Here is a 26,037-nt window from a genome sequence, read left to right as displayed (position 1 = left end):
CTTCAGAGCAAGAGAGACACTTGATGAAGACCTGAGGATGAAGACGCGTGCCCCAGGCAACCAGCCCGGCTCACATGCAAGGCTTTACGGAATATGCAAGTGACGCTGAGATCACACGTGACTGGATTTGGGAAATATGTCACCGTGTCTGCCAACACAGCATTTCTTGCTACACGTGGGCTCTTAAAACCTCTCCCTGCAGACACTGGCCTTGGCATGCACACACTCATCCATGCAAGCAGCTCCCACTTGGTGGTTTGAGACCTTTAATAGAAACTCTCCTGTCTCTGACAGCCTGTCCCTCTCTCCGCAGGTAATCAGGACAGGGGGATGCACTGCAGTGTGTGGACATCACTCCCCTTCCCACAAGCAAGGGTCAAGTAGAGGATAGATCTGAGGCACTGATGTTTTTCCTTCTCCCAGGAGGTTTTCTGAGTCACCATCTCCAGGGCACAATGTTTTTGGTCTCATGACAGGAGCCATGGAGGAAGGGGCTTCAGCAGTCCTGGGGGCAGGGTAGGGACTTGAGTCTGATCCAGGTCTCTGTGTCCACCCTGAAACTTGAAGCAGAAGTCCCCGGGGCAGCAGCCCTGCCTGGAGACGCTCTGGAGCCCGGCTTCTCTCCCCGAGGCTCTCTGGGCAGTGTGTAAGCCCTCATTCTGCCCAAGTCCCGTCCCAAGGAAGAAGCAGAGGAAGGGTGACTGGGTTTTTCAGGAAGACAGGCGGGAAAGGACGAGTTGCTACAAAACCGTGAAAGTGATCAGCACCTCCCAGGGCGGGGCCAGAGCACCCGGAGAGCCCCAGCCAAGGAGGTGCGCTCTGCCTCTGGCCTGCAGCCCAGTCCCTCTAATGGTGGCTCCAAGGGCAACGGGAGGTCCAAAGCCTGGAGGCTGGCCCGGGTTCTCTGGGACCCTGAGGCCCCAGAGGCTGCTGGGCAGTGGTTGTTGGCAAAGAGAAAAGGTCCGAGGTGGGCAGGCCTGGCCAATTACGGATCAACGAAGGAGACAGCGATGTAACGGGTGCCCTTGGTGGTAGGGAGCCCCTCGTGGTAGTGCGTGAGTCGCCCAGGGTGCATGAGGGTCCAGCCTTTCCGTGGGGCTCGGATGGAGCAGTTGTAGCGCAGGAACCGACAGCCCCCGCCCTGGGAGACAGGAAGTGTCAGTTCCCGGACAAGAAGCTGGGCCCTTCCCCTGCCCCCATTCTCCCACCTGAGCCCCCCAGCCAGACGGCCCTCAGCATGACCTGCCCAGGATGCCTGGTGGAGTGACAGCCATAAGCTGCCTAGGAAAGACACTCAGCAAAGATGGAATGATCAGAGCACCAGCCTTGAAGTCAGGCAGACCTGCACAAATGTCAGCTGCATCCTTTACTAGGAAAATTGGCATTAAACTGCACAGGGTTGTGAGAATTCTATGAAATGATGCAAATAAGAACTCAGGGCTGTGTTTCTCAACCTCAGCATTATGGACATTTGGGGCCCGAAAAATTTTTTTTAATTGTGGTAAAATACACATAAACTTTATCATCGTAACCATTTTTAAGTGTACAGTTCAGTGGTATTAAGTACAGTCATACTGTTGTACAGCCATCACCATCACGGGGCACGCCAGGTAATTCTTTCTTATGGGGGGCTATCCTGCACATCCCTGGCCTCTACCCACCACACACCACTAGCAGCCCCATAGTTGTGACAACTGAAAATGCTTTCAGATATTGACAATGTCCCTTGGGAGGGGAGGGGAGGGGTGAGCCAAATCATCCCCTATGGGAACCCTTGATACATTGTAAACTCTCAAAAAAATGATAGATGTTTTTATGGGTGTCCTTCACAATGCTTAGCCCAGAACTGAGTCCCAAAAAACTCTTAGAAAATAGTAGCTTAAGGAATGAATGAGTGAGTGAATGGCAGGCTCCCTAGCTGATCACACCTAGAGGCCTGCAGCCCCCAGAACTGCTCCTGCCCTACCCTCAAGTCTTCCTGCTTTCCTGAGCTCACCCCTCCAGCCACAGGCCTGTGCCGTGCACTGGGACTAACCCTGCTCTGCCATTCCCAAAGCAGCCCTCTTACTTCCAAGAATGATGAGATTCCTAAACTCCTTATTACGAGCAGCTATCATTCCTTGAGTACTTACTACAGAGCCAAGTGAGCAATTACCCAGAGATACCCAAGTAATTTTCACAGCAATTCTACGGACAGCACTCTGTTAGTTTTCCCACTGAAGATATGAGGAAACTGAGAGGCTAAGAAACGTGCCTGAGGCCACAGATGCGGAAAGGGGAGGCAGGACCCAGATGCGGGTAGTCCGGCCCAGGATCTCCCATGCCCTTGATTTCTTGTGTCAAAATTCTTCTCCCTCCCACCAAATTGTGCTCTGAAACCCCCCTTTCAGGAAGCCTTCCCCATAGACCTGGCACCTTCCCCTCTGGTTCTCTGGCACTGGTGTCCCCTGGGCCCCTGTAAGCTGCTCACCAGCCAGCTCTCCCTCCTGCCCGCCCAGGCCGATGTGAGCCCTGCTCACCTCATAATCCAGCCCGACCCGGTTCAGGGCAATGTTGATGGTGAAGGTGGAGGCATCGTGGTGGGGCATGAGCGAGGGCTGCTCGTCAGGCTTGTAGCGGACGACAAAGGCCAGGTCGAACTGGGCCTGTGTCAAGGAAGTGAGACGAGAGAACTCAGCACTACAGAGAGGCCACGAAGGGCCCCAGGCGGCAGGGCTGCACAGAAGGGCACTCTCATCCAGTCTGCTGCAATGTCGGCTCCCTGAGGACAGGCCTGTTTAATGCTGTGTTCTCCGGTGCCTGGCTCCAAAAGGTTTTCAATAAAAATGTGGAGAGGCAGAGGAGGTCAGGAAAGAGGGAAAGAAGAGAGGGAGAAAGGGAAGAGGGGAGGGAGGGAGGGAGGCGAAGAGTAACAGGGTGGAAGGAATGAATCTGATTGTCACACCCTTACTGGCAAGTGTCTAGGCTGGTGATTCCTTGAGGGCAGAGCCCAGGCACAGGCAAAGCAGGTGTCTGCAGAAAACCAGGTGAAAAAGGAAGTGACGGAGTGAGGGAAGGAGCAGGTGAGCCGAGAGGTGGCCAACAGATACACCTGCAGCAGAGCTAAAGAGAAACTGAGGCAAGGACTGGGGATGCTGGCCAGCTAGCTGAGGCCCCCACCTGCAGGGCCCCCACCTCCAGGGTCCCCTACCTCCAGAGACCTCTTCCACCTCCAGGGGGCCCCGCCTCCAGGGGATCCAGCCTCCAGGGGACCCCCACCTCCAGAGGCCCCTACCTCCAGGGGGCCCTGCCTCCAGAGGACCCTGCCTCTAGAGGGGCCTGCCTGGAGACCACATATTCAGGCTTCTCCCCCAAGGTGAGAACGCTTTTCTCCCCGCCCCCAGCCACTGCACCTCCCGCCCTCATCCTGGCTGCACCCCAGAACACCCACCCTGGTGTAGTAGCCCGGGTAGAGCTTCTCCGTCACGGGGGCGATGTACTCCACCAGGAACTTGTGCCACTCCCGCTCAAAGCTGATCTGGTTCATGTGGATGTCGATGGTTGGCACGTTTTCATAGCCACCCTGGATGCGGCTGTCCTGGAGGGGACGGAGGGCAGTGTGGTGAAGCCGAGTTCTAGGATGGCCCCCAGTTCCCGCCACCAGGTGAACAGGCCCTGTCTAACCCTCTCCCCTTGACGAGGTTAGGTTATAGGGCAAAGTGAAGGGGCTTTGCAGATTGAATTAAGGCAGCCAGTCTGCTGGCTCTGTGCTAATCAGAAGGGAGGCTATCCTGGGTGAGTCTTTAAAGGAGGATCTTAAAGAGACCGTCTCCTGTGGCCAGGAAGAAGCAAGTCACTACGAGGTCTGCAGCTGCCAGGAAATGAACTCCAGCCCATGGGCTGGGAATAGGACCCCGAGGCTCAGATGAGACCCCAACCCCAGCTGACACCTCAGCTGTACTGTGAGACCCTGGCCAGAGGACCCAGCTCAGCCCCGCTTGGACTCTCGACCCACTGAAAGCCAGAGAGAGTAAGTGGGTGTTGTTTAATGTGGTTACGCTTTGCGCTCATTTGTTACACAGCGTAGATAACCAGTGCATGCTAGCTCAGGCACTTGTGTCCCGGGGCTAGCTCAGTCACTGGGGAACAGCAGCTGGCCGGACCCCAGAACCGTGGGCTATGCCAGTACTGGGTTCTGGAGATTAGCTCAGCCACCACAGCATGTGGAGTGGGCAGGTAACCAGAACCATAAGTTAGTTCAGCTGCTGGGTCAAAGGCCAACCAGTCTCCGAGACACCCAGGCCCAGGGGCTCGTGTGGCTTTAAAAACAGTTCCCGAACTTTCCAGGATGAGCACAGGCATAGGATTCCTCCGTCAGGGAACGCACAACCTCTCACATGCGCCATGCCACTTGCTTCTGCTGTCTGGTGATCTTGGCACTGAAGTCACTTCCTGATTCTTCCTCATCCCACACTCGCTCATTCCTGCCCATCCCACACCTGGTCTGGGGAAGGATGCTAAACCAGTCCAATAACAAACCAGAATCTGGAGACCTAGCACCTTAAGATTAAGGCAGCTCAAAGTCACCCAGAAGCAATGGCAGTCTGGGGACCAACCCTGCATCCCATTTCTCAATCCTTCTACTCTTAATGCCTGCAGGCACCCCTGCCAGTGCCCCCATCTAAGGAGTCCCAGAGAGGCTGGCTAGCTTGCCAGGAAAAGAGCCCAGAGAGTGGGCACGGGTGGAGGGATGGCTTCCCCACAGCCCCAGCCCAGGCGTCTGGGGCCCCACCTTGTTATCCCCCAGAGACCACTGGCCGTAGTGCTCCATCTCCTCCACTAGCTCGTCACAGGCCGTGTCCGTGAAGATGGGGAACCAGTAGACGTCCGGGCAAGGCTGGGGAAGGAGGGGACTCAGCCGCAGGTGTCCAGAGTGGCACCACCACATCCTCCCCGCCTCCAAGGCCCTCTGCAGAACCCGACGCAGCCGAGACCCCTCACGCGGCCCATGCCCTGCCCCACACCCCCTTCTGTGAGCTCTCCAAGGGTCCCCACAAGCGTCTCCATGGAGCAGGGGCTCAGATAGCTGCTGAACGAGAAGGAAGCAGAGCTCAAGCTGGCCCTTCTCAGCCAAGGCCACAGAGCTGCCAGCACCGGCCCAGGAAAGGGACCCTCAGATGGAGGGAGCAGAGGCCCGCAGGCTCCAGAAGAAGCAAAGAAGCACTCGCTTCTTACTCCTGGCTCACAGCCCACAGTCGAGGCCAGATTTAGGGACATTTTCCTCGTTCTTGCCTGGGCGCCTGAAGCCCCTACAGGCCCAGCTGGAAGTACCAACAGCATCCTGCTGCCCGCTCTCACACCCCAGGCACCACCAGGGCACAGAAAGGTGCCTCCCCTCCCCGTCCAGGCCAGCTGGTTTCTCCCCTCTGCCCTCCCAGCCCTGCGGCAGGTGTGGGGTGTGAAGCCAGCAGCTTTGTTCCCAGGGGTGCCCGTCCTTACCGTCTCCACCAGCTTCCCTGCCAGGGCCTTGGTGTAGTTCTCATGGATATACTTCTCCTTCCAGTCCTGTGGGGAAGGGGAGTGGGCCGGGATCCTCAGGCCTGACTCAACTCTGTGGGGTGCTCCAAGAGGGGTTCCACCCCCCAGGCCCCCTGCAGGGTGAGGGACGTGTGCACGCCCGAGGGAGCTGGTATGCACCTATGCCCACTGGTTGCATGTGTGCTGTTTGGTGCACAAGTGTGCCTGCAGGAGCTGGTGTTTGCACATGTGTGTACCCAGGTGTGCATGTGTATACAGGTCTAGGTGCAGGGATGTGCATGTGTCTATGTCAGCCACAGCTTAAAACATCTAGAAACACTGTCACAACTTTCTCTTCCTCTGACCATCACAGCACCCTCAGAAGTGAGTCGGGCTGGGTAGTATACCCATTTTAGAGCTAATGTAACGAAGGCCTCAAAGGTTGAGAGGCTCAGCTAAGTCATAGCCAGTGAACCACAAACAAGGCTTTTGACTCCTGGACCCTCCTCCACTAGGTGGCGCTGCCTCTCAGTACACCCTCCTCTCCCCACCCAAATCCTGCTGGGGGGCAGCCCCCAGGGGTGGAGGGAGGCAGGTGGCCCACAGGGCCCCAGCCACTGTCTGCCTCTGAGAGGGAGGTACCTCGGACACAGGTTCACTAGGGTCCCTCGCCCTCACCCCTGTCCGCCCACTCTGGGCCTTACCTCTGGGTTGCTGAACACCTCCCAGAGGTCGTTGTGGAGGTGGGTGGTCTGGTAGCTGTCCAGGGAGAGCAGGTGGCCAAAGGCGTTCCGGTTGGTCAGGAACATGAACACGTCCTGGGGAGAGCAGGCCAGATAGAAGAGACACTCCCGGCCTAAGATCCTGGGAGAGGCATGACTACAGCCCCCTCTGTCCACCGGGCGGCAGTTCACACGATTAGAGAACTGAGTGTGGGCCACCCCACCTCCCCAGTGGCCGGCCCAAACCGGACACTGGGAATGCGATCAGGAAAGGCTTCCCGGAGGACTGAACAGGAAGGAAAGAACGAACATGTAAAAGAAAAGGATGGTGTCCAATCCTGAAGTTTTGGCCACAGACGAAAACATCATGCTGTCACATATTAAAAAAATAACTACAAGAAAACATCAGGTGGCACACGGGGATAGGGTAAGGGTGTCTCCTGGGCACAGTACTCGGAGTACATTTAGATGGAAAATTTAGTTTTCTTTAGCCTCTGTCACAAACATAAATAAAATAGATGGTGTGAAAAGTGGGTCTGTTAAAATGATCCCCACAGACCCGGAGGACCAGCCCTCATGCCCAGTGCCCCGGGTGCCCATCCAGGCCCCCTGGCAGCCTTTGAGCAGCCCTGCTGGAATCCCAGAAGCTCCAGGGCCTATGGTGACAAGGGACAGCCCACCTCCCCCATCCCAGGGGTCTCGTCCCAGCCAGGCTGACCTGCTGCCGGATATTGGCACAGAAGGCCATGTCAGGGTCCAGCTTTCGGTGGTGGAACAGGTCTGCCTGCTGCAGCTCAGCCCGCAGGGCACTGCCCTTGATTAGGTAGATGTTCGAGATGTAGGGCACATTCCAGACCCCGCTAAGGGAGAGAGAGGAAGATGGAGGGGCCAAAGGCCAGCAGTGGGGGTCACAGGCTGGGAACCAGGGCCGGGGGAGAGGGAAGTCACAGACTGGGAGGGCAGGACAGTACTGGTTTGACACCCGGGGGCCCAGGGTAACTGTCAGGAAGTCCTCTGTGTTTCTGACTGCAGTGCTCCCTGACTTGGGCTCAGCAAGAATTTGTGGACAAAAGGACAGGAAGCCAAGAGAGGGGGTGCAGCAAGGGCACGAAGCAGACAGGTGAGGGTGCCCCAAGCCCGCCCCACAGGTACTCACACACGCCGCCCCTGCACTATGTCCACGTAGTCCTCCGAGCGTGCGTAGTAGCCATCAGCACTCAATGCCCCCCAGAAGTTTGACCACAGCCTCCCATGGCGGGTCATCAACGGGGCGATGACGTTCCTGAGGAAGGGAGCACCTCAGTGGGAGCCCCTCTGCCCCCAGACTCTGGGGCAGATCTAACTGGGTATGGGGCAGGGATGGGCAGCCTGTTGACCTGCAAGCACCTCCCTGGGGCAAGGTGTGTAGGAGGGTTTGGCTCTCCGGTACCTGCTCCTCCCACAGGGCAGCCAGGAGCAGAGGGTGGGAGGGGGACGGCTTGTGGCTTGTGGCAGGGAGGTGGGGAACATCATACACCAAGACAAGGTTTGCAGAAGGGGCAGGCCCAGGGTAACAGATGAGGTCAAGGCGGCAGAGGAGGAGAAGGCAGGGGAGGTGCTCCCACCCTGCACACAGGCCTATTATGAGCCGTGCTGAGCCCCGGAGCCCTGACTCTGAGCCTCACTTATTCTGCTCTATCAGCACTCGAAGGGTTTGGGGCTCCGTCAAGGCCACATCGGCATCCACGCTGAAGTAGTAGGTGCAGCCACGGTCCTGCCGGCACAAGTCCCTGCAGGGAGGGGGTCACAGGGTCAGGGAGCTGGGGCTGTGGCACCAGCCTCCCCACCCAGGATCCCGGAGCTCCACGCAGCTATACTCCCCAGCCTGCCCCCTGATCCCCAGGTACCAGCCAAGGCTCTGTACAGGCCAGACCAGTCCTGGTGCAGGTTGGACCAGGAGCCTCAAACGTCCCTCTGGACTCTGAGACCCAAATCCTGGGCTGCTAAACTCTCAAGATGAAGGCCCAGAGCTTTACTGTCTGGGGCTAAAGAGCACAGTGGCTCTGCCTTTCTGGAAGGTGATTTGGTAACCTGTACCAAAGCCTTAACAATTGATGTCCTTTCTATTTATCTGGTCCAGGGCTCAGTCCGCAGTCCAAATCCAGCTTTCTGCCTGGTTTCATAGAGCTCATGACCTAAGAGTGGTTTTACATTTTTAAATGGTTGGGGAAAACAAATCAAAAGAAGTCATGTGAAAATAATGAAATTCAAATTTCAATGTCCATAAATAAAACTTCGCTGGAGCACAGCCATACTCGTTTGGGCTACAGCAGCAGAGCTGTGGCTGCAGCAGGGCCCACAAAGCTGATTTACACAGATCTATTATCTGGTCCTTTATAGGAAGCTTGCCAGTCTTGGATCCAGACTGATTCTTCTATAGGCAATACAAATTATTTGTTTTAAAGATAAAGGAAAAAAAAATCAATAATTGCATCTCTAATTGTCAGCATTGATCTGCTCTGGCCCTCCAGTCCTTCCTCTTCCTCTGATTTGCTTCCTGGACCCAAATGACACTGCTCAGCCCTGCCCAGAGTCCCTAGGTTGGCGGGACTATTTCCCCATTCGACAGACAGGCTGAGGCCGCGAGAATGGCAGGCATCTGTTTAGAGACCGCACGGCCTTCTCAAGTCCTGTCTCTTGGCCTGATGCTCCTGACGCCACGGCCCCTCTGCTCACAAATCTCAGCACAGATAACAATGGAGGCCTGGCCCCCAACTCACGCGCCCATGTTCCTGGCGTCAGCGTTTGACATCCGCACCTCGGGGCCCACCAGTTTCACGGACTGATACTCGCCACCATGCTCTGCCAGGAACCGCTCCACCTGGGCCTTATGATGTTGCTCCTGAGAGGTGCGGTGGGGGGTCAGGGTGAGAAGGGGAGGAAAAGGACACAGGGTCTACCCCTAAGGACCACAGCGCCTTCTGCTACTGCAGGCTGCTCCCCCTCATTCCCGGTGCATCCCTGGCCATCTGCTTTCCCATCTCCAGACCTTCTGCCTGGAGCGTCCTCCCCTGGCCATCCTCTGACCATCCTCCCTGACCAGGCCCACAGGCCTCCATCACCAGGACAGTATCCCCCCACCCTGCAGGCCCCACATCCAGAGTCACTGATTCTGCTGATCAGGAGTGTGGCCCAGGGATCTGCTTTGTTACAAAACACTCCAGGTGATCCTTGGACTGTGTTTTGAAAGACATCAGTCTACCCAGGGCTCCCCGCATGCAGAAGAAGAGCAGGTCTTTAGAATCAGACCCAAGGTTTAGAGTGAAGCTGGGCTCTGCTTCGATTAGCTGCATGCCCTTAAACGAGCCACCTCACCCATCTCAGCTTGTTTACCTCCCTTGTAAAATGGGAGGGCAATCGTGACCCCAACAAGTCAGGCAGAGAACACAGCAGGTCCTCAAAGACTTCCCGTGACAGTCCTTTTCCTACAAAGTCACAGTTCTTGGGTGTGCTATTTGCTGTCTGCAGGGAGGCTGGGAGCCTCCCAAGTGCGGCTGACATCTTTCTGGTTCTATGAGGCCTGTCAGCCAGGTGAGAGTTGAGCCGAGCAGGGGACGACAGGCCCCGGGGAATGGGGTGCAGACTGTCAGGGCTGAGAGATCCGAGAAAGGGGTGACGCTAGATGGGGCAGCGGAGAGGACTTTCAGGAAGACAAGGGCCTTGAGAACAGCAGGATTTGGAAGGCGCAGCTGGCATCCCCGCTAGGGAAATCGGGATAAGCAAAGGCAAGAGGGGGGACTTTATCCAACCAGGAAGGAAAGGCAGGAAAGAAGAGAGGGCTGGGAATTCTGAACCCAGGCCTGCTCCTGACAAAGCAGCTGGCCTCAGGGTCCTCCCTGATTCCCCAGAAGATACTAAAACCAATCTGACTGTCCCCAGATCAAACCTGGAGGGACTGATTGAGGCAGGGGAAGGATGACAATGACAAGAGCTAGGAGCACCTCTTAGGTGCCTCCTGAGTGTCAGGCACATCTGTGTGCTTCACACGTCAGCTTGTTCACACTCGCAGCAATTCCACGTGGTCAGCTCTATCACACCCCCATTTAACAGATGAGAAAACTGAAGCACAGAGAGGTTGAGTGACATGCTCAAGTTCACACAGCCAATACAAGCAGTGGCACTAAGATTCAAACCTAGCCAGTCTGACTCCAGAGTCAACCCAGTGGTGGAGGGATACAGCCCACTGCCCACTTCGACCAGGTCCAGACAATGCTGGTCCAGTCGGTTCCCCAGAGGCCTCAGCCACCTCATGAGACTGGGCCCTTAATCCAAGTGCCTGCTACTCACGTGGTTGTGAATGAAAAGTCGCATCCGTTTCTGGGGGTAGTGGAGGCGCAGAAGCCGCTGGAAGAACAGGGTCAGGAAAGGCGTGGGCTGCTCTAGGAACACACCGACCAGGACTGTGGGCAGAGCTTCATCCTGTATGGGGAGGGGCGGCACAAGAGTCTGGCAATGTCTAGCCACAGTGCCACTGCTGAGCCCTAGGGTGCCTGAAGCACTCGGTGCCAGAAACAGAGGCATTTGGACTTAGCAGGAACGGGACCCAGGCCAGGGAGCTCCAAGCAGGTTGTGCAGTGGGCAGAGGCAGGACTGGTGGGTAAGCCACAGGTGGGGGTCCCTGCTGGGGATGGGGAGCAGTGTGGAACCAGACTTGGAGCAAGGACAGGCTGATGGCATGCTGTTGGGACAGCATGGCTGGCACAGGGTTTAAAATGAGCCACAGTTAAGGAGTAAGGTCGGTGCGGTGGGAAGGGGGCTGCAGGACAGGCTGAAGCAACTGGAGTTTGGGCATCTTGGGGAAGCTGGAGCTGCATGTAGTCTGAGAAGGCTTCCAAGAAGAGGTGCCTGGGTAAGGAGGATGGAACCCCAGAAAGGGAGTGACTCCTTCACCGCCCACCCAAGACAACAGTCTCTTCCAGGAACCACCTGTCCTCCCCCATCCCAAGGAACCAAGCCCCATGTCCAGCAGCCTTACCCCGATGCCCTTCAGGCTGCGCAGGCCCTCGTCACACACGGCGCAGCCAGTCTCAAAGGTCCAGAACCGCGGGATGTAGTTGCCCAGGTAGTTCAGCTGCAGCTGTCAGAAGTGGCGTCTGAGAGGATCCGGGCCAGCCTCACCCGCCCATAACCACCAGGTCACATCTCCCTGGGCCCGGCCCTCTACCACCCCTAAGAGGGCAGGAACGTGACTGTGTCTAGGGTGGGTCTCGGAGAGCATGTTCTGTCCCCCTGGAGGTCACCGAAGCTGCTCTGAGGGCTCCGCACTCTCCCACATCCTCCTCTCCGGCTCTCCCAGGAGCTTGGGAAATGCAGGTTGCTGGGCCCCACCTCCCCAGCGATTCCAATAGAGCAGCTCTCGGGTGGGGTCAGGGATTCTACGTTTTCAACCAGCTCCCCTTCCTCTCCTGTCCACACGGTTCCGACATGGGTGGCCGAGGACCACATTCAGTGAAATGTGCTGTGAGCCTGGGGCAGTTCCCTAGGAGGCAGTTAGGTCTGGTCTGCACCCCGGCCCCTCACAGCTGCAGGAGCACAGGGACCACTGGGTTTTGTCCATTACTGACTCTGCCTTGTGCCCAAGTGCAAACATTCAGTAAATGTTTAGTGAATGAAGAAGCAAGGGTGCCCTGAGGTGATGGGGTACATCTGACTCGGGGTAGCCCACCTTAGGCTTAGACAGGACAGTGGCCTCCTTTGTGACCTGTGGCCCAGCAGTAATGGACAGGGCATCACTGACCACCACAGGAAGGTAACAGGTGTCATGGTGAACTCGGATGTGACCATGGAAGCAGTGAGCTCCCAGTGGGGCCCAGGTGGCTCTGACCCAGAGGAGAAGCTGTGGGCCCCCTCCCACTCTCCCCAGGGCCTGGGGCCCCTCCCTACCTTAGTGGGCCCATTGCCGTGAATGAGGACCGGGAGGGTGTCATAGGCTAGGTTCCTTGCTCTCACGTGGCCCATTTCAAACTTGAGCACGACCTCATCTGGGGGTCAGAAAGCACAGCCCTGTCCAGCACCAGGCCCAGAGGCCAAGCTCTGGGGCTGCAATGCTGGTGTCAAATCCTAGCTCTCCCTCAGTGAGTGGCATGTGGCCCTGGGCTAATCACATCACCTCTATGAGCCTCAGTTTCCTCACCTGTAAAACAGGGCTAAGAGCAAGAGGCTCTCGTGTCCCATCAGCACTTAGCACCACGCCGGCACAGGGTGAGCACGGAATCCACAGAAACCCCCGTTATTTATTGTGATTACTTATTAGAGCCAGAAGCAGGGGAGGGGAGAAAGCAAAGACTTGAAACGTCCCGGCCACAAACAGAGCTCAGAAAAGCCCCAGGGACAGAGTCTGGGAGGCACCTGCTGTGAAAGGCACATGGTGCAGCACCAAGAAGATGCCAGCCAAAGAGGAAGGCGTGGCCGGGGCAGGGGACAGACCCTGTCCTGGTGGAGAGAGGCCCGCGACACGGTCCTAATCCTGTTACACAGAAGACAACGGGAGGAAGCTGACTAGTCAGTTGTAAGATGCACAGAGGCCTTTCTCCGAAGCCTGAGAAGATGCTGGGGAGGGAGGCCACCTGCGGAGGGGGGTGATCTGGACCCAGCTTCTTAACCTAGCTTCATGAATTCCCAAAAGCCACAGGCAGAAGGGTGCAACGTGGGAAGGAGCCACAGCGTTCAGCAGCGTCTCAAAGAGGCCCACTCACCCCACTAAATTGCCAATCAGTGATCTGGTCCAACTTCTCTTTTCTAAAGATGGGAGACCTGAGACCTGAGGGGGGTGTGTGTGTGTGTCTGTGTGTGTGTGAGACTTGCCTAAGGTCACCCAGCAAGATAGTGGCAAAGCAATGTCATCACCAGCCACACACTTGGGGCCAGTCCAAGGGCATTTATGGTTTCAAGAACCAAGTATCCTCTCTGCTTCCGAATCTTCCGTGAACTCCCTGCCAGCTCATTGCCCATCCCCAGGCCAGGAAGCCATCACCTGGGAGGTGGGAGGACAGGGGAGGGAGGTAAAGCAGGCTCACCTGCAAGGACCAGGGAGGACGCAGGGGTGGGCTACCTGTTGTGCATCACCACCAGCTCCTCCCAGGCTGAGTGGCAGCCCGCTCGCTCTGGCGTCTGGCAGGCTCTGCAGACTCAGCCCTTGGCCCTCCTTTCTCCACCCCCAGGGAGACATGGCTCTGCCCCAGGATATCCATGTGGCCTCTGGGGACCTGGAGATGGGGCAGGCCACCTCCCAGCACAATGGCCAGAGAGAAACCAGCCTGTCTTCCTCCTTGGGCTCAGGCTCTGCCTAGATCCTCAGCTCCTTCTTATCATCCCTCTCAGGACCCCCCTCCCCATGGGGGCTGCTCACCCAGTGCTCCATCCAGGTTCTGGAAGATACGGCAGCGGTGGTCCAGGGTAACATTGATCTGCTCCTTCGGGAAAGAGGGCACCAGTTTGCAGCAGGGCCAGGCCCTGGCAGAGGACAGGGCTCCATCAAGCCCAGTGTGGGGGGGACCTGCCCTTCCATCTCAGCCACTTCCTCTTCCCACACCCGCTTTGCCTCATCACATCAGGGCAGCTGGGAGCCCTGGAAAGGCCAATCAGAGGCCGAATCCCTGGGATCTACTGGTCCAGTGGCTCTATTCACAGAGAACCAGAGATTCTCAGAACTGGAAGGAATCTAAGGAAACAGCTGGTTCAACTAAAACAACAACCATAATAACACTTGTTTAGCACTTTCCTATTTCCTAATCAGTAGTCTAAGTGTTAAATTAGTTTAATCTGCACAACATTATTGTGAGAAAGTCACTGCATTTTACATTTTAAAAACAGGGCACAGAGAGGTTGGGTAACTTGCTGAAGGTCACACAGCTAGTAATTGGCTAAGCTGGCATTTGAACCCAGGCAACCTGGCCCTGAGGTCCCTGTTCACTGCACAATGCTGCCCCTTTAAGATCTGACTGTGTCTCATGGAGCCCTAGGCCAGGCCAAGGAACCACAAGTGGCACTCTAGGCTTGAACCTCATTCCTTAGAGAGTAGCTCCACTTCTATGTCTTAGACCCTAGGCTTCTACAAGTAATGTCATTGGAAGCAAAGGGGGAGGAGGAGGAAGGATGGAGTTAACAAAAAGATCAAGTTCATAGTTTCTACTGTACAAGTCCAAATGCTTCGTTATTTCACGGATGATAAAGATCAAGGCCCAGAGAAAGGAACCAACTTATCCTAGGTAACACAGCTCAGCATGGATAGGAGATTAGGGAGGTAAGCAAGGCAGAATCTAGGAATCCTAACCTCAAAGGGCTCCCTGAGTTTCCTGCCTCTCCAGAGGACACTAGCTGGGTCTGGAGCTACGCTGGCCCACTTCTGCCATCTCCACTCCCCTAGTGGGACAGGCTCAGAGGCCTGGCTTCTGGGGCCCAGGTTCAGCCAAGATCCCATCAGCCCCTTAGGAGCTCCCCAGGCAGGGTGGGGTAGGGGCAGCTCAGCCTGTGGGTTCCTTTCAGCACCATCTGACATGAGGTTGTAAACGCCTGTCTCCTCCCCAGCTCGAGGGTCCATGAGGGCAGAGACCCCTCCTGCCTTGTTTGTTGCCATGTCCTTGCCCTGCACCTGACATTGTCTTACACATGACAGGCATTCAATAAACCTCTGCTGAGTAAATGAGTGAATCAAGGAATGGATAAATGAGGGTGTCAGTGCCCAACCCAGGCATCAGGCCTCAGGGGAGCTGCTCACAGTGCAGCCTGGTCCCTGGGATCCAGTGTCAGGTCCCCCAGCACCGCCCCCACTCCTCAGCCCCACCCACTGCCTCTTACCCTCTTCTCTGGGTCCAAGAAAATCTTGGTATAAAATAGCTGGTCACTGTCGCTGTCCTGGCCCTCCCACTCAGCCACCAGTTTGCGGAGGTTGGGGGCATAACCGATGAAGCCTGGGGGTTGTGGCAGAGGACACACAGAGACAGACGCTTAGCTTCCAGCCTCTATGTCAGGGTTCTCTTCTCAGCCTCCCCTCTCACCCACCTCTCAGACCTTTACCCATAAGCCCTGACTGCCTCCTCTCAGAAGTCCTCCTCGATTGCGGGACGCTGTCTATAGGCTGGAAACAGCCTGCAAGTTAATGCCACTTGGCCACAAATTCCCACTGAGCCCAGAAAAAAATATCAAAGATGTTCACTAAACTGCACCAGCTCAGGTGCTGGGTACCACATAGGTAGTAAATGAATGGATTAGACAAGGAGTCCCTGAAGAGCAGAGCTGGTGGGGCATAGGATTGGAGCCTCTTTTCTACAGTTATCCGGGAAACTTGATCCACAGAGGGGCAGAGGCTGGGCCAAGGTCACAAAGCACTTGGGGACTTACAGAGAAAAGTGCAAACTACCAGACAAATCAGTGATAGGAGAAAAGGCGAAGGTGGGCAGCCAGGGAGGGCCCCAGCCCAGGGAATACCTCCACCCCTGGGCCAGGGCCAGGCCATCTGGACTGTGCTAATTCCGGGCCAATGGAAAAAAGTGGCTGCCAGGGGTGGATCCCCCTCTGGCGAGAGGACTGTGCACTGGAAGCCACTGAGTGCTGTGCGTGGGTCTGAATATGGATGCTGGGTGGAGGATGGCCAGAAAGAGGTAGAGGGTGGGGGCTGGCGGGGCAGTTCTAAGTCTAATGCAAATGGCCAGGAGCCAGTGAGGCGGTGGTCGTGGGCGTGGATGTGAGCGGGCAGATTTCAGGGATCTTGCAAACTTGCCCACAGACTTAGGTGGGGAAGGGGGAGGGAGGAATGGGGTACGGGTGACGCACAGGTTTTGTCCTGTGCGGATGGGTGAGGAAGACTAGAGCGAAGCAAGTTCCAGGCTTAAAAAATCAGGTATTCTACTCAGGACATGCCGAATTCGGGGCCTGTGAGACGTCCACGTGGGATGCCAGGCAAGGGAGGCCTCGGGAAGGCGGCGGAGGGGTCCCCCTGGAGCCCGGCCAACCTCCCACCCCACGGAGGCTCCTCACCACCGGAGCCCAGGAACCTCTTGCCGTTGGACACCGCGGGGTACTTGGCCTCCAGCCTGCGGTCGGGATAGATGAGCTCCTCGGCCGAGAAGATCACCCGGCTCCTGGACTGCCGGAACTTTTTCAGGAGCTCTCGGGGCCCCGATGCAAACAACACATCGTAGCTGTAGCCGCAGCGGGGAGAAGACGGCGCGGGGCGGAGGTGAGGAGGAAGGGAAGCCGTCCGCAAACCCCCTCCTCCACCCCACGCCGGCTCTGGCCACATCTGGGAAATGCATCTGCCGCGTTGTCTCTGGCCCAGACCCGTTTTCCAGCCCCAACCTGGGCAGAAAGATGGTCTCTCTAAGCCGGGCTCTTCTCACTCAAAGCACAGCTCCCCACGGCTGGACAGGTCCCTCCTCCTATCTTTTCAGCAAGGGTGGGAGCGGGCCACACCAGAGGGTCTTTTCTGGGGTTCATAGACCCCCTAAAGCTGTAGGCAACCTTGGCTAGCGTGATCCCCCCTTATCCCTGCTGTCCTGGGAGGGCCTCACTGTAGAATATTCTTCTATCTCTCCACCGGGGGGACCCGCCCAGGAAGCCCCCGCTACTTACCTGTCTGTGAATAGAATGACCAGGTTCTCCTTGTCTGCATGCTTCTCCAGAGCTTTCTTCAGCAGCCGGACCTTCAGCCCTCCACCTGCAGACGTCTCCTTCTTCCCATTCCAATCCTCCCCCAGGCCCAACGCCTGCAGAGAAAGGCCCCTTAATGTGGGCTTTTGGTAAAGATCTAGCCAGTCATATTTCTATCCTCACCCAGGGAGTGAACATCTTTGCTTCTGTCTGTCCAGCACCTCCTCCCCTCCCCTGTGGGGAAACCATTCTACAACCGTGCAAGGCCGGCTGGGTTCCCGGGCAGTCACGTGGCCGTACCTGGCCAATTAGAGTGTCCCATTCTTCCCACAGCCATGGGTTTGTACATGTGACCCAAGCATAGCCTATCAGAATCTTCCCTGGGACCGTTCCATCAAAACTATGGAAAGTTTAGTTATTTCAGGTTGAGAAGCTATAGCAGGGGCAGTGGTGACCTTGCCACCATATAAGAAGAGTATGTCTGCAAATGAAAACAAACAAGGGCTAGAGATAGAAAGCCAAAACCATCACCATGCTGCTTGAACCCCTAGATCAAGCTATGCCTGAAGCAACCCTCTGCTTCAACCCTCATTCACGTGAGCCAATACATTCTTTCAGACTTAATGCTGCTAGATTGCAGCTGTGTAGGCAGGGCCATGGTCTGTTTTGCCCACCATTCTGTCTCCAGGACCTACCGCTGTGCCTGACACAAGGAAGCGCTCAGGAAGAAGGAATGTGTCCCTGCAGGGCTCAGCCCCATGGACTACACACAGAGGACACCAGGCCCATGCTATCGATGGGCTGGGCATTAGCCTGTGTTTCTTTAGAGCAGTGTTGATACAGAGAAGATCTCCAGACTATGGCCACCCCCAAATCACCAAGAGGGATTTATGGAAATGCTAATTCTCAAGACCTACCTGCTAAACCAGCCACACACTCCCAGGTGAGTTTTAAGCACATTAACGTGAGCACCACAACATGCCTCTCCAGTCCCATTTGCCCCACCCTGTCCATCTCCAGCACCCCCTAGACTTTGCTTATGTTCCTGTTCCTCTTGCTTTTCCTAGCTCATCTTCATCCTTCAGACTTCTAAAAGCCTCCCCTGTGGCCCCAAGTCGGTTTGGGAAAGGCAGACACACAGCTCCGGGGCTCTCCCACCACCCCGCCCAATGACCCCTCACCTGGATCTTATAGTTGAAGAACTGGGCTGAGCGCTTGAAGCGTCGGAACCCCTCGGTCTCTTTCGTGGCCACCGTGAGGACTAAAAGGTTTTCTAGGGACAGAGGAGAGCATTGTGAATGGAATGGAGGATGAAGAGGACCGGCAGGAGCAGGTCGTTGTTCCCAGAGGATGTGTCAAAACCTGGCAAGATGTGAATTCCCGTCAACCTATTAGAGACAAGGACCCAGGGCCAAGATAGGAAGGGATGCCCCTAAGATCATGCAGCTGGTTAGCAACATAGCTGGGACAACCTGGGTCTCCCTCCTCTCCTCCAGGGCCCTGCCACCTGGTAACTGACCAACATGTCAGGAAGCATCCGGAGCAGAGCTGTCAGCACCATGCATTGTGGGACTGGGTCTCTGGATTTAGGGGGCTCTGGCCTCACACGGGGCAGAAGGAAGGATTTCCTCTGAATGCTGAGCCCCAAGAGGACCTCTCTGGCCGATGTCGGACAGTAGCCCATGGACAACCACAGTTCTCCATGTCTGCACCCAAGGCAGATAATGCTCACCAATCCCCACAGTCTTTCTTGCTGAGCCTCACTCCGCCTTGGGTTCTCCTGACAACATGAGAACCAATGAGAGTTGGCCGGGAGTGGAAACCGACATGAAACCCTCCCCCTTGGCCAGAGCAGCTGCACTACCTTTATAACCTGTACAGGGACCCTGTAGTGGGGCTTCACCTCTGCAATACAACCTGCTTGCAAGACACGTCCCCAGACAGCATCCCTGGGAGCCCTGGGGAGGCCCAGCCCAGACCACCCTTTGAGGCTGTGTTCTCTGAGCAGTGAAGGCTCTGTAGCTGGCCCGCCTGGTCAGAATCCTAGCTCAGTCCTTACCAGCTGTATGGACTTGGGCACGTCCCTGACCCTTCAGAACTTCAGTTTCCTCTTTGTAAAACAGGGACAATAGTACATAATCCCCCCTTATCTGCAGGGTATTGTTCCAAGCCCCCCAGCAGATGCCTGAAATCATGGGTAGTACTGAACCCTTAGGTGTACTGGTTTTTTTCCTATATGTACATACTTACAATAAAGTTTAATTTATAAATTAGACATGCTAAGAGGTTAACAACAATAATAATAAAATAGAACAGTAGACAGTGTAGTGGAATAACAGTGATGTGAGTGTGATCTCTCTCTTTATCTCACAGTACCTTATCGTAACACACCTTTCTTGTGATGTGAGATGATAAAATGCCTATGTGATGAGAAGATGTGTAGTGAATGACATGGACATAGTGACACACCAAGAGGCTACCGACCTTCTGACGTTGCATCAGAGGAGGATCATCTGCTTCCAGGCAGGGGTTAAGGTGGGTCATGGAAACCACAGAGAGTGAAACTTCCGATAAGGGGGCACTGCTGTACCCAGGGCTGCCGGACTAGTTAAATGAAATCAGGTCTGTAAAATCTTTGTTGGGATGCTAACACAGGCTGAGAGCTATTACTGCTGCTGATTAGTGAGAGGCAAACACCTTGCTCTGGCATTCAAGGCCCTCTCTGATCAGCCCGGTGACATACTCATTCATCCTCCACTGAGTGGACCTTCCTCCAGCCAGGGGTCTCATGCTGCTGGGCTCCCCCGCTTCTGCCACAGCCCCCTCTCTTGCACTCCTTCCCCTAAAGAAGCCCCAGTCCACCTTCCTGCGGGTCCCAGGGCCAGTGACGGCGACACCCCTTCCCTGCCACCTCCTCTATGAAGCCTTCTCTCAGATTTCTCCTGACCCCTCTCCTGTCCTCAGAGGCAGGACTCCACTTGGCAGAGTTCATCGTTGCTTTACTGGGTTCCAGGACTTCACAGTTTTCTGATGAACCCACCAAGTGGCCAGGCCAGCAGAGGTAGGTAAGGCCCCCCAAACCTCTGCCTCTACAGGAAGTCAGGAGGAACCTAGGCTAAAACAAACGGGGCCAGGTTGGCAGAGCTGGCTGAGAAGAGGGGCAGACTGCTGGCCCCAGAGCAGAGGGCTGGCAACAAGCCACCCAGCAGGGATTAGTAGGAATCTGCTGGGGCTGTGCCCAGGGACCTGGGGCAGTAGGGGTGGAGAGGGGAGGCCTCACCACCTGACCCTGAGGTCCAGGCAGGAGGGGTGCTGCTCACACTTGGGAAAGGGCTCCCCCAATCCACCCCAAGTGAAGAGAGCCAGAGGCACCAGCTCTGAGGCCTTCTCATAGACAGGGGCTGTGGAGGACAGCAAGAGTGTCACATTTCATGGGTGGAAAAAGCCAGCATGTGTCTGTGAAAGATTCTGGATTCTCAGTTGGACCAGAGCCCCTGAAGGCAGACAGTGGGGAGGCGCCAGGGAGGGGGCACTGTGTCCCGAGGCTCCTTTCCTGAGTTCCTGCTTCCAAATAACAGTAAAGATGGCTAACCTTTATTGACCCTTTAGTATGCTACGCTCGGTTCTAAGCATTTATACGTACTGACTCCCCACTTTACAGTTAGAAACCCAAGGGTCAGAGATGATGAGTAACTTGCAGAGGGGAGCCAGGAAGTGACAGCCCCAGGATTCAGACATAGAAGCGTAGACCCAGAGTCCCCTCTCTGAACCTCTGCATGCACTGCCCAGGCCTGGGACAGTGAGTGACCAGACCATCTGTCTCAAGAAACTGCCTAGTTGAGGCGGATGGGAGAGCCCCAGGCCACGTTGGACCCTCCCCACATGCCCAGCCTGTCTCTCTTCTCTGTTTTCCTGGTTGCTTCCAGGTACCCCAGTGGAGCCTTCACAAACCCTAGGTTTCTTGGGCCAAGAACCCCACAAAATAAACAGTCCAGAGGGTCCCACCCTGCCTGCATATCAATATCACAAGATAGACTGTGAAATACAGACCCCTGAGCCCCAGGACCAAGGGTCTGAGATGGGCCCGGGAGTCTAGATTTTTCCTACATTTCCTAGGTGATTTCTGATATCAGCCACATTTGGGAACCTCTGATACAACCCATCCCCCAGACCTGACTCTGGGCCGCAGCTAGGGGCCTGGGAAGTGGTTCACAGCAAGAGAACTCCAGGCAGGCCCCTCAAGGGACCCTAGCATTATCTCTCACCACCTTCACAAAAACTGCCGCAGTGTACCCAGCCTGCATCCCATTCCCTTGTCCTGCCTGCAAAATGCACTCCTTCCCCTAAAGAGACCCCAGTTCACCTCCTCTGGGAAGCCCTCCTTATCTTCATCCCCTTACCTGGTCAGTCGTTGGCCTGTGCAGTCTCAGTGTGCCTCGGTATGCCCAGCAGGGGATGTACCAGTAAAACCTTTGCCAGGCCAGGTCCACATCTTTATTTCTGGGGTCTGTTTCCTTCTCCCTCACCACGGCTGGGACTGAGGGTGACTTAGGCCTGCTGTGCACTGGCCTTGGGGAGCACAGTGGGAAGATGATGCCAGCAAGTATGACCACTGGTGGAGCCCTCACACTAGGTGCCATGTGCCGGGGGCAGCGCATTACATTCATCATCATGTTTAACTATCCACGCCGTATCCAGCCCCCCTTCTACAGGTGCAGCAACTGAGACACAGAGAAGCCAAGTAACTGCCGGGGGTTACAGAACCCTGAAGTGAGAAGGGGATGAGCTGGAATTCCAGTGCTGGAGCTCTTGGACCTCTCCATTCCCCCGTCCGACATCCCGCGAGGCTGGGACTCAGTAGCAAACTGAACCCAGCATTTCCAGCACCTTCTCTCAGGTTTTCCCGATGGGGATTTTGGCTCCAGTCACTCTGAGGTCTTTTCCCAACTCACTGGCAGGTCCAGCCAGAGCTCAGGCAACCGGTAGGGTGTCAACGTGGAGGATTCTGAGCGTTTGGATTCTAAGAATTCAGTTTCTGAGCACCAGGCCCCGCCCACCTGCTTTGGTCTGGTTCGGCCACAGGCTTTCACTGAGGCCAGTGCTGGCATGAGGTCCGACACCCAGGGCTCTCAGGCCTCCTGACCTGCTGCCCAAAGTCCAGCAGTGGTTTCCCCAGACAGACAACCTGTGATGCAGGGTCAGCAGAGATAAATGAGAGACAGGAGAGTGGGGCGGCTGAGACAAGATTGCTGAGCAAGTAACTTAACCTCTCTGTGCCTGTTTCCTCATCTGTAAAATGTGAGTAATAACAGCAATAACAGTACCTTCCTCCAGAGACGCTTGTGAGGATTAAAGGAGCTAATGCCCATAACGAGCTTAGCACAGTACCTGGCCTTAGTGGCCACACAGGCTTCTGTCCTAGGGAAGCGCCTGAAGGGAGAGAGCTGTGCGTGGATGAGTGCCGCCCTGGGGTCAGGGATGGGAGCAGCGGCCTTCCTCAGAGCGAGAAGGACATGGCCAGGCTGAGCCAGGGGCTGGGAGAGTGCAGGCAGCTCTCTGGGGTCCTAGAGAAGGCTGAGAACCCAGGCCTGGTTCAGCTGGGCCCCTCCTCCAGCCCAGGAAGGGGAGTGGGTGGGTGGTCAGTGGCTCCCAAAGCTTTGGCCTGACACACCCCGTCTGCTCTCTGGGGAGGTGGGAGGAAATGAAGCTCCTCCCCTACCCTCCACGGATATGGTCCAGCCCAGAACCCTAGGCTGTTCAAACCATGACGAGGGTCCAGAAGAATGGCAGGAGATGGCCATTCCCAACCTCCCCTCCCACTCACTTGTGGCACCTTGTGTCCCCTCAGAACCCCCGTCTTGGCGCACATACACACATCCAGCTGGGCCTGCTGGACTCCTGGGACAACTCCTTTCCCTGTTGTGGAACAGCAGGACCTGGAACCCCCACCCAAGCCCAGCTGACATCCCCGGAGCCTCAGAAGCCAGCAGCTGTCAGGCCCTGGCTGTTTCTTCCCTCTCTGTGGTCAAATCAAGGCCTGTGGGGAAAGGCGCAAGCCTAGGGAGAAAGTGGGGACATGCTAGAAGCCACTACAGAGGGAAGGACCACAGGGCATCTGGGCCGTTTCATGTCCTCAGCTCTGTGGAAATTCGTTTTTCTGGGTTTTGCTTTGTTGAAGGCCTTTTCTGTCCCCCACACTTGTCTGGGGGCTCCCCAGGACAGGACAATGTCTCCTCCCTCAGACACAGGGTCCTCAGGGAGCAAAGGGCTGTGTCTCCTCCCTGATCACTGGGGGTCAGGGCTATTATAGGGCTCCTAGCCAGTGAGTGGACCCAGGTTACAGGCCCTTTGCACACCCTGTCCTCAGCCAGCCCAGCCCTGTCCTCAGTACCTCCTTCACTGGATTTTTTTGACTTGCCTTACTGCCCTGCTGGGATACTCCAGGAGAGATACACCAGGAAAAATGCTTCCATGGGCCGGGCATTGAACCAAACCTTCACCAGCAGGCCTCATCCTGTGAGATCCTTTAAGAGCTCTAGGACTCAAGGTATCATCACCCCCATTTTGCAGGCTAGAACACCAAGCCTCACGGAAATTAAGCACCACTGGCTTTCTCACGAGAGATAAGTGGCCTTGGACACAACCTGGCACAAAGGAGGTACTCAGAAATGGTGGATCTCATCCCTTCCCTTGACCCACAGGCTGGCCGCACCACCACCCCACCCCCTCTAGCTCCCAGGTTCTCCAGGAGAGCGGGCTGAGGGAAGGGGGTACTGTGGAAGGTCTGGCAGAGTTCACCTCTGCTTTGCTGGGATTTCCCACAGTCTGTACTCCCCTCGGGGCTCTCAGATACTCAGTGGGCAGCCCTGGACCTGGCCTGGGGAGAGCTGGAGAGGACAGTAGCCCCTGCTCAGGATACTGGGACACACTCTGAAATCCAATCTGACTTGGGGATGTAGAAGGAGCACTAGACCTGGAGCCCAACAGATCTCAGACCAACCACTCCAAGGCTGGACAACCCTGGGCAGTCACTGCCCTCTCTGAGCCTCAGTTTCCTTATGTGCAAACTGGACAGAGTTAGACCCACGCAGCAGGGGCAGAGCAGACCACAGAGGACACAGGCAGACATGCATCAGCTCTGCAAGATGAGCCACCCCTTCCCCCTCATCGCAGTGTTTGTAAGGCCTGGTGACTCAGAGCTGGGCTCTGGAACCATACACACTGGGGGTCCTCCTGGTTCCAAGCCCCACAAGCTGTGTGACACTGGGCAAGTTAATTAACACGCACCGGAGGGCTGAGATCACACTTCACCGATGCACAGCCCATAGTAAGTGCTCCACTAATGGTAGCCCTTGCCATTATTATTATGGGTGCAATTATTTTTTGACCCTCTCGGTAATCAGGGGCTCCACTGTCCCTCCGCTCCCAGCTGCCACGAGTGTGGGAACCGCGGCCCTAAGAGAGGAAGTGATTTGCCCAAGTCATCAGCGAGTCTGTGGACAAGCAGGCGGAACCCAAACCCCCTCAGAAGCCCAGGCCTCCGGCACAGACCGGTCCTTAGGGAGATCCCAGCCCCTCCCGCCCCTGACCCGCCTCCGCACCCCTGCCCTCCTGCCGCCGGCCGGGCGCCCTCACCCTCCGGCTTGGCGTCGCCCTTCGCTTCGGCCAGGAGCAGCCAGCCCAGCGGGGCCAGGAGCAGCAGGGGCCGCATGGCAGTGGCCTAGGGACGTCTGCCCAGCCGGGCGGCGAGAGCAGGCTGGAAACTTCGCGACGGGGCCGGCAGTCCGGCTGCCACGCACTGGGCCCGCCCCGGGGGCGGTGTCGCGCCGCGCCCTCCCCTTCCCCTCCGCCCGCCGCCCCCCTCGGGGACGGTTTTCCTCCAGACCTGCCCCAACCGAGGCCTCCCCGAGTCCGGGCAGCTCCCGCGGGCCTGTCCCCGGGGCTCCCGGGTCCTCCCGCCGCCGGCCTCCTCCGTGCCTTCTCAAAGCTGCCTCGCACGGCGGAGAAGCGGAGGGGGGGCAAGACACCCATTTTTATAGCCTTGATTGCGCCCCAGGTCATGGTATCCTAACAGCGAGCCTCAGTTTCCTCACCTGAAAAGTGGGGGTTATAATGGCATCTATCCACCGGGTTTTGCACGGGTTGAAGACATTGTTACCTGTAACGCACTTAGAACTGCCTTAATGAGTCTCAGCTCTTGAGATTTCATTAGTCGCTCCGCAAACTCGTGGGCGTGAGGATCTGAGCCGGGAGTGGGCGAGGAGGGGACGGCAGTGTGTTCAGAGTGATTCACACCCTGGCGAGACCCTCCTGGCTGCTGGAAATGTAGAAAACGCATCACGAGGCCCCCCAAAGGAGAATCGCTTAATTTACCTGATGCGCACACGGAACGTCTAAGCTAAGGAAGGTCTTGTTGCTGAGGTCACATTGATGAATGAATGAATGAATGAGTGAATGAAGAGTGGAAAAGGAAGGAAGGGAGGAAGGGCCAGGGAGGGAAAGAAGAAATTGTTTAGGGCCTTTTTACAGACGTGGGTCTTCAAAGCCCAACAAACAACTCAAGGTTCTCTAGAACAAGGGCTCCTGGGGCAGATGTCAGCTAGGAGTATCCATTTCTGGCGGGGGGGGGAACCCTCCTTTCCTTGGAAGGGACCTTCAGACAGAGGTCTAGAAGCCTCTTTCCAGCAGCTTAGTTTCCAGAGGAGCAGGCAGCAGGTTCAAACCTATTGAGGGGCAGGGATGCCCTCCACCCCTTGCACTCTGGGGCAAAAGGTGGAGGGCGGAGGAGGAATGTCATGGACAGCTGTGAACAACACAGAGCAGGCTATGCTTAGGTGCTGGCAGAAGGAGAAATCAACAGCATTCTAAGATTTCTCCCGCAAGGGAAAAATACTGTAGACTACCAATACGATGTCAAGTGGAAAAAACAGTATGAGCCCACCCAGTAAAAATACGTTCTTAGAGATACAATGCACAGAGACACGCTAAAAGAAAATGACAGCCAAATGTGACTATTTCCAGGTTGTGGAATTTTATATATATATATATATATATATATATATATATATATATATATATATATATACACACTTTTTTATATATTATGTTATTGCCAGGTAGTTTTTATTTTATTTATATTTTTCAGTTTTTAGATTTTTTAAAAAATAAATATATACTATTTGGACAATCCAAA

The 26,037-nt window shown here is 56.0% G+C and overlaps 1 protein-coding gene across 2 annotated transcripts; it reads right to left on the bottom strand.

The window, feature by feature from the left end:
* Nucleotides 1-243: 243 nt before the first annotated feature.
* PLOD1 (procollagen-lysine,2-oxoglutarate 5-dioxygenase 1) lies at nucleotides 244-24,642 on the bottom strand. 2 transcript variants are annotated; one of them, XM_036925136.2, is made up of 19 exons: nucleotides 24,480-24,637; nucleotides 18,026-18,117; nucleotides 16,827-16,960; nucleotides 16,233-16,396; nucleotides 15,054-15,166; nucleotides 13,606-13,669; nucleotides 12,141-12,238; nucleotides 11,233-11,334; nucleotides 10,545-10,676; nucleotides 8,978-9,099; nucleotides 7,883-7,987; nucleotides 7,375-7,500; nucleotides 6,937-7,078; nucleotides 6,201-6,314; nucleotides 5,479-5,544; nucleotides 4,772-4,876; nucleotides 3,431-3,577; nucleotides 2,520-2,645; nucleotides 244-1,141 (listed from the first exon to the last, which is right to left on the bottom strand). In XM_036925136.2, the coding sequence occupies exons 1-19, from the start codon at nucleotides 24,553-24,555 to the stop codon at nucleotides 986-988; spliced, it is 2,184 nt and encodes a 727-aa protein (XP_036781031.2). In that variant the 5' UTR covers nucleotides 24,556-24,637; the 3' UTR covers nucleotides 244-985. The 2 variants fall into 2 exon arrangements, with proteins under 2 accessions (XP_036781031.2, XP_036781033.2); XM_036925138.2 differs by lacking the exons at nucleotides 244-1,141; nucleotides 2,520-2,645 and adding an exon at nucleotides 2,676-3,012 and having other exon boundaries at nucleotides 24,480-24,642.
* Nucleotides 24,643-26,037: the final 1,395 nt, after the last annotated feature.

Source organism: Manis pentadactyla, chromosome 4 (assembly GCF_030020395.1).
Source record: "Manis pentadactyla isolate mManPen7 chromosome 4, mManPen7.hap1, whole genome shotgun sequence".
NCBI classification, from domain to species: domain Eukaryota; kingdom Metazoa; phylum Chordata; class Mammalia; order Pholidota; family Manidae; genus Manis; species Manis pentadactyla.
This window is presented reverse-complemented; position numbering and strand designations above follow the sequence as displayed.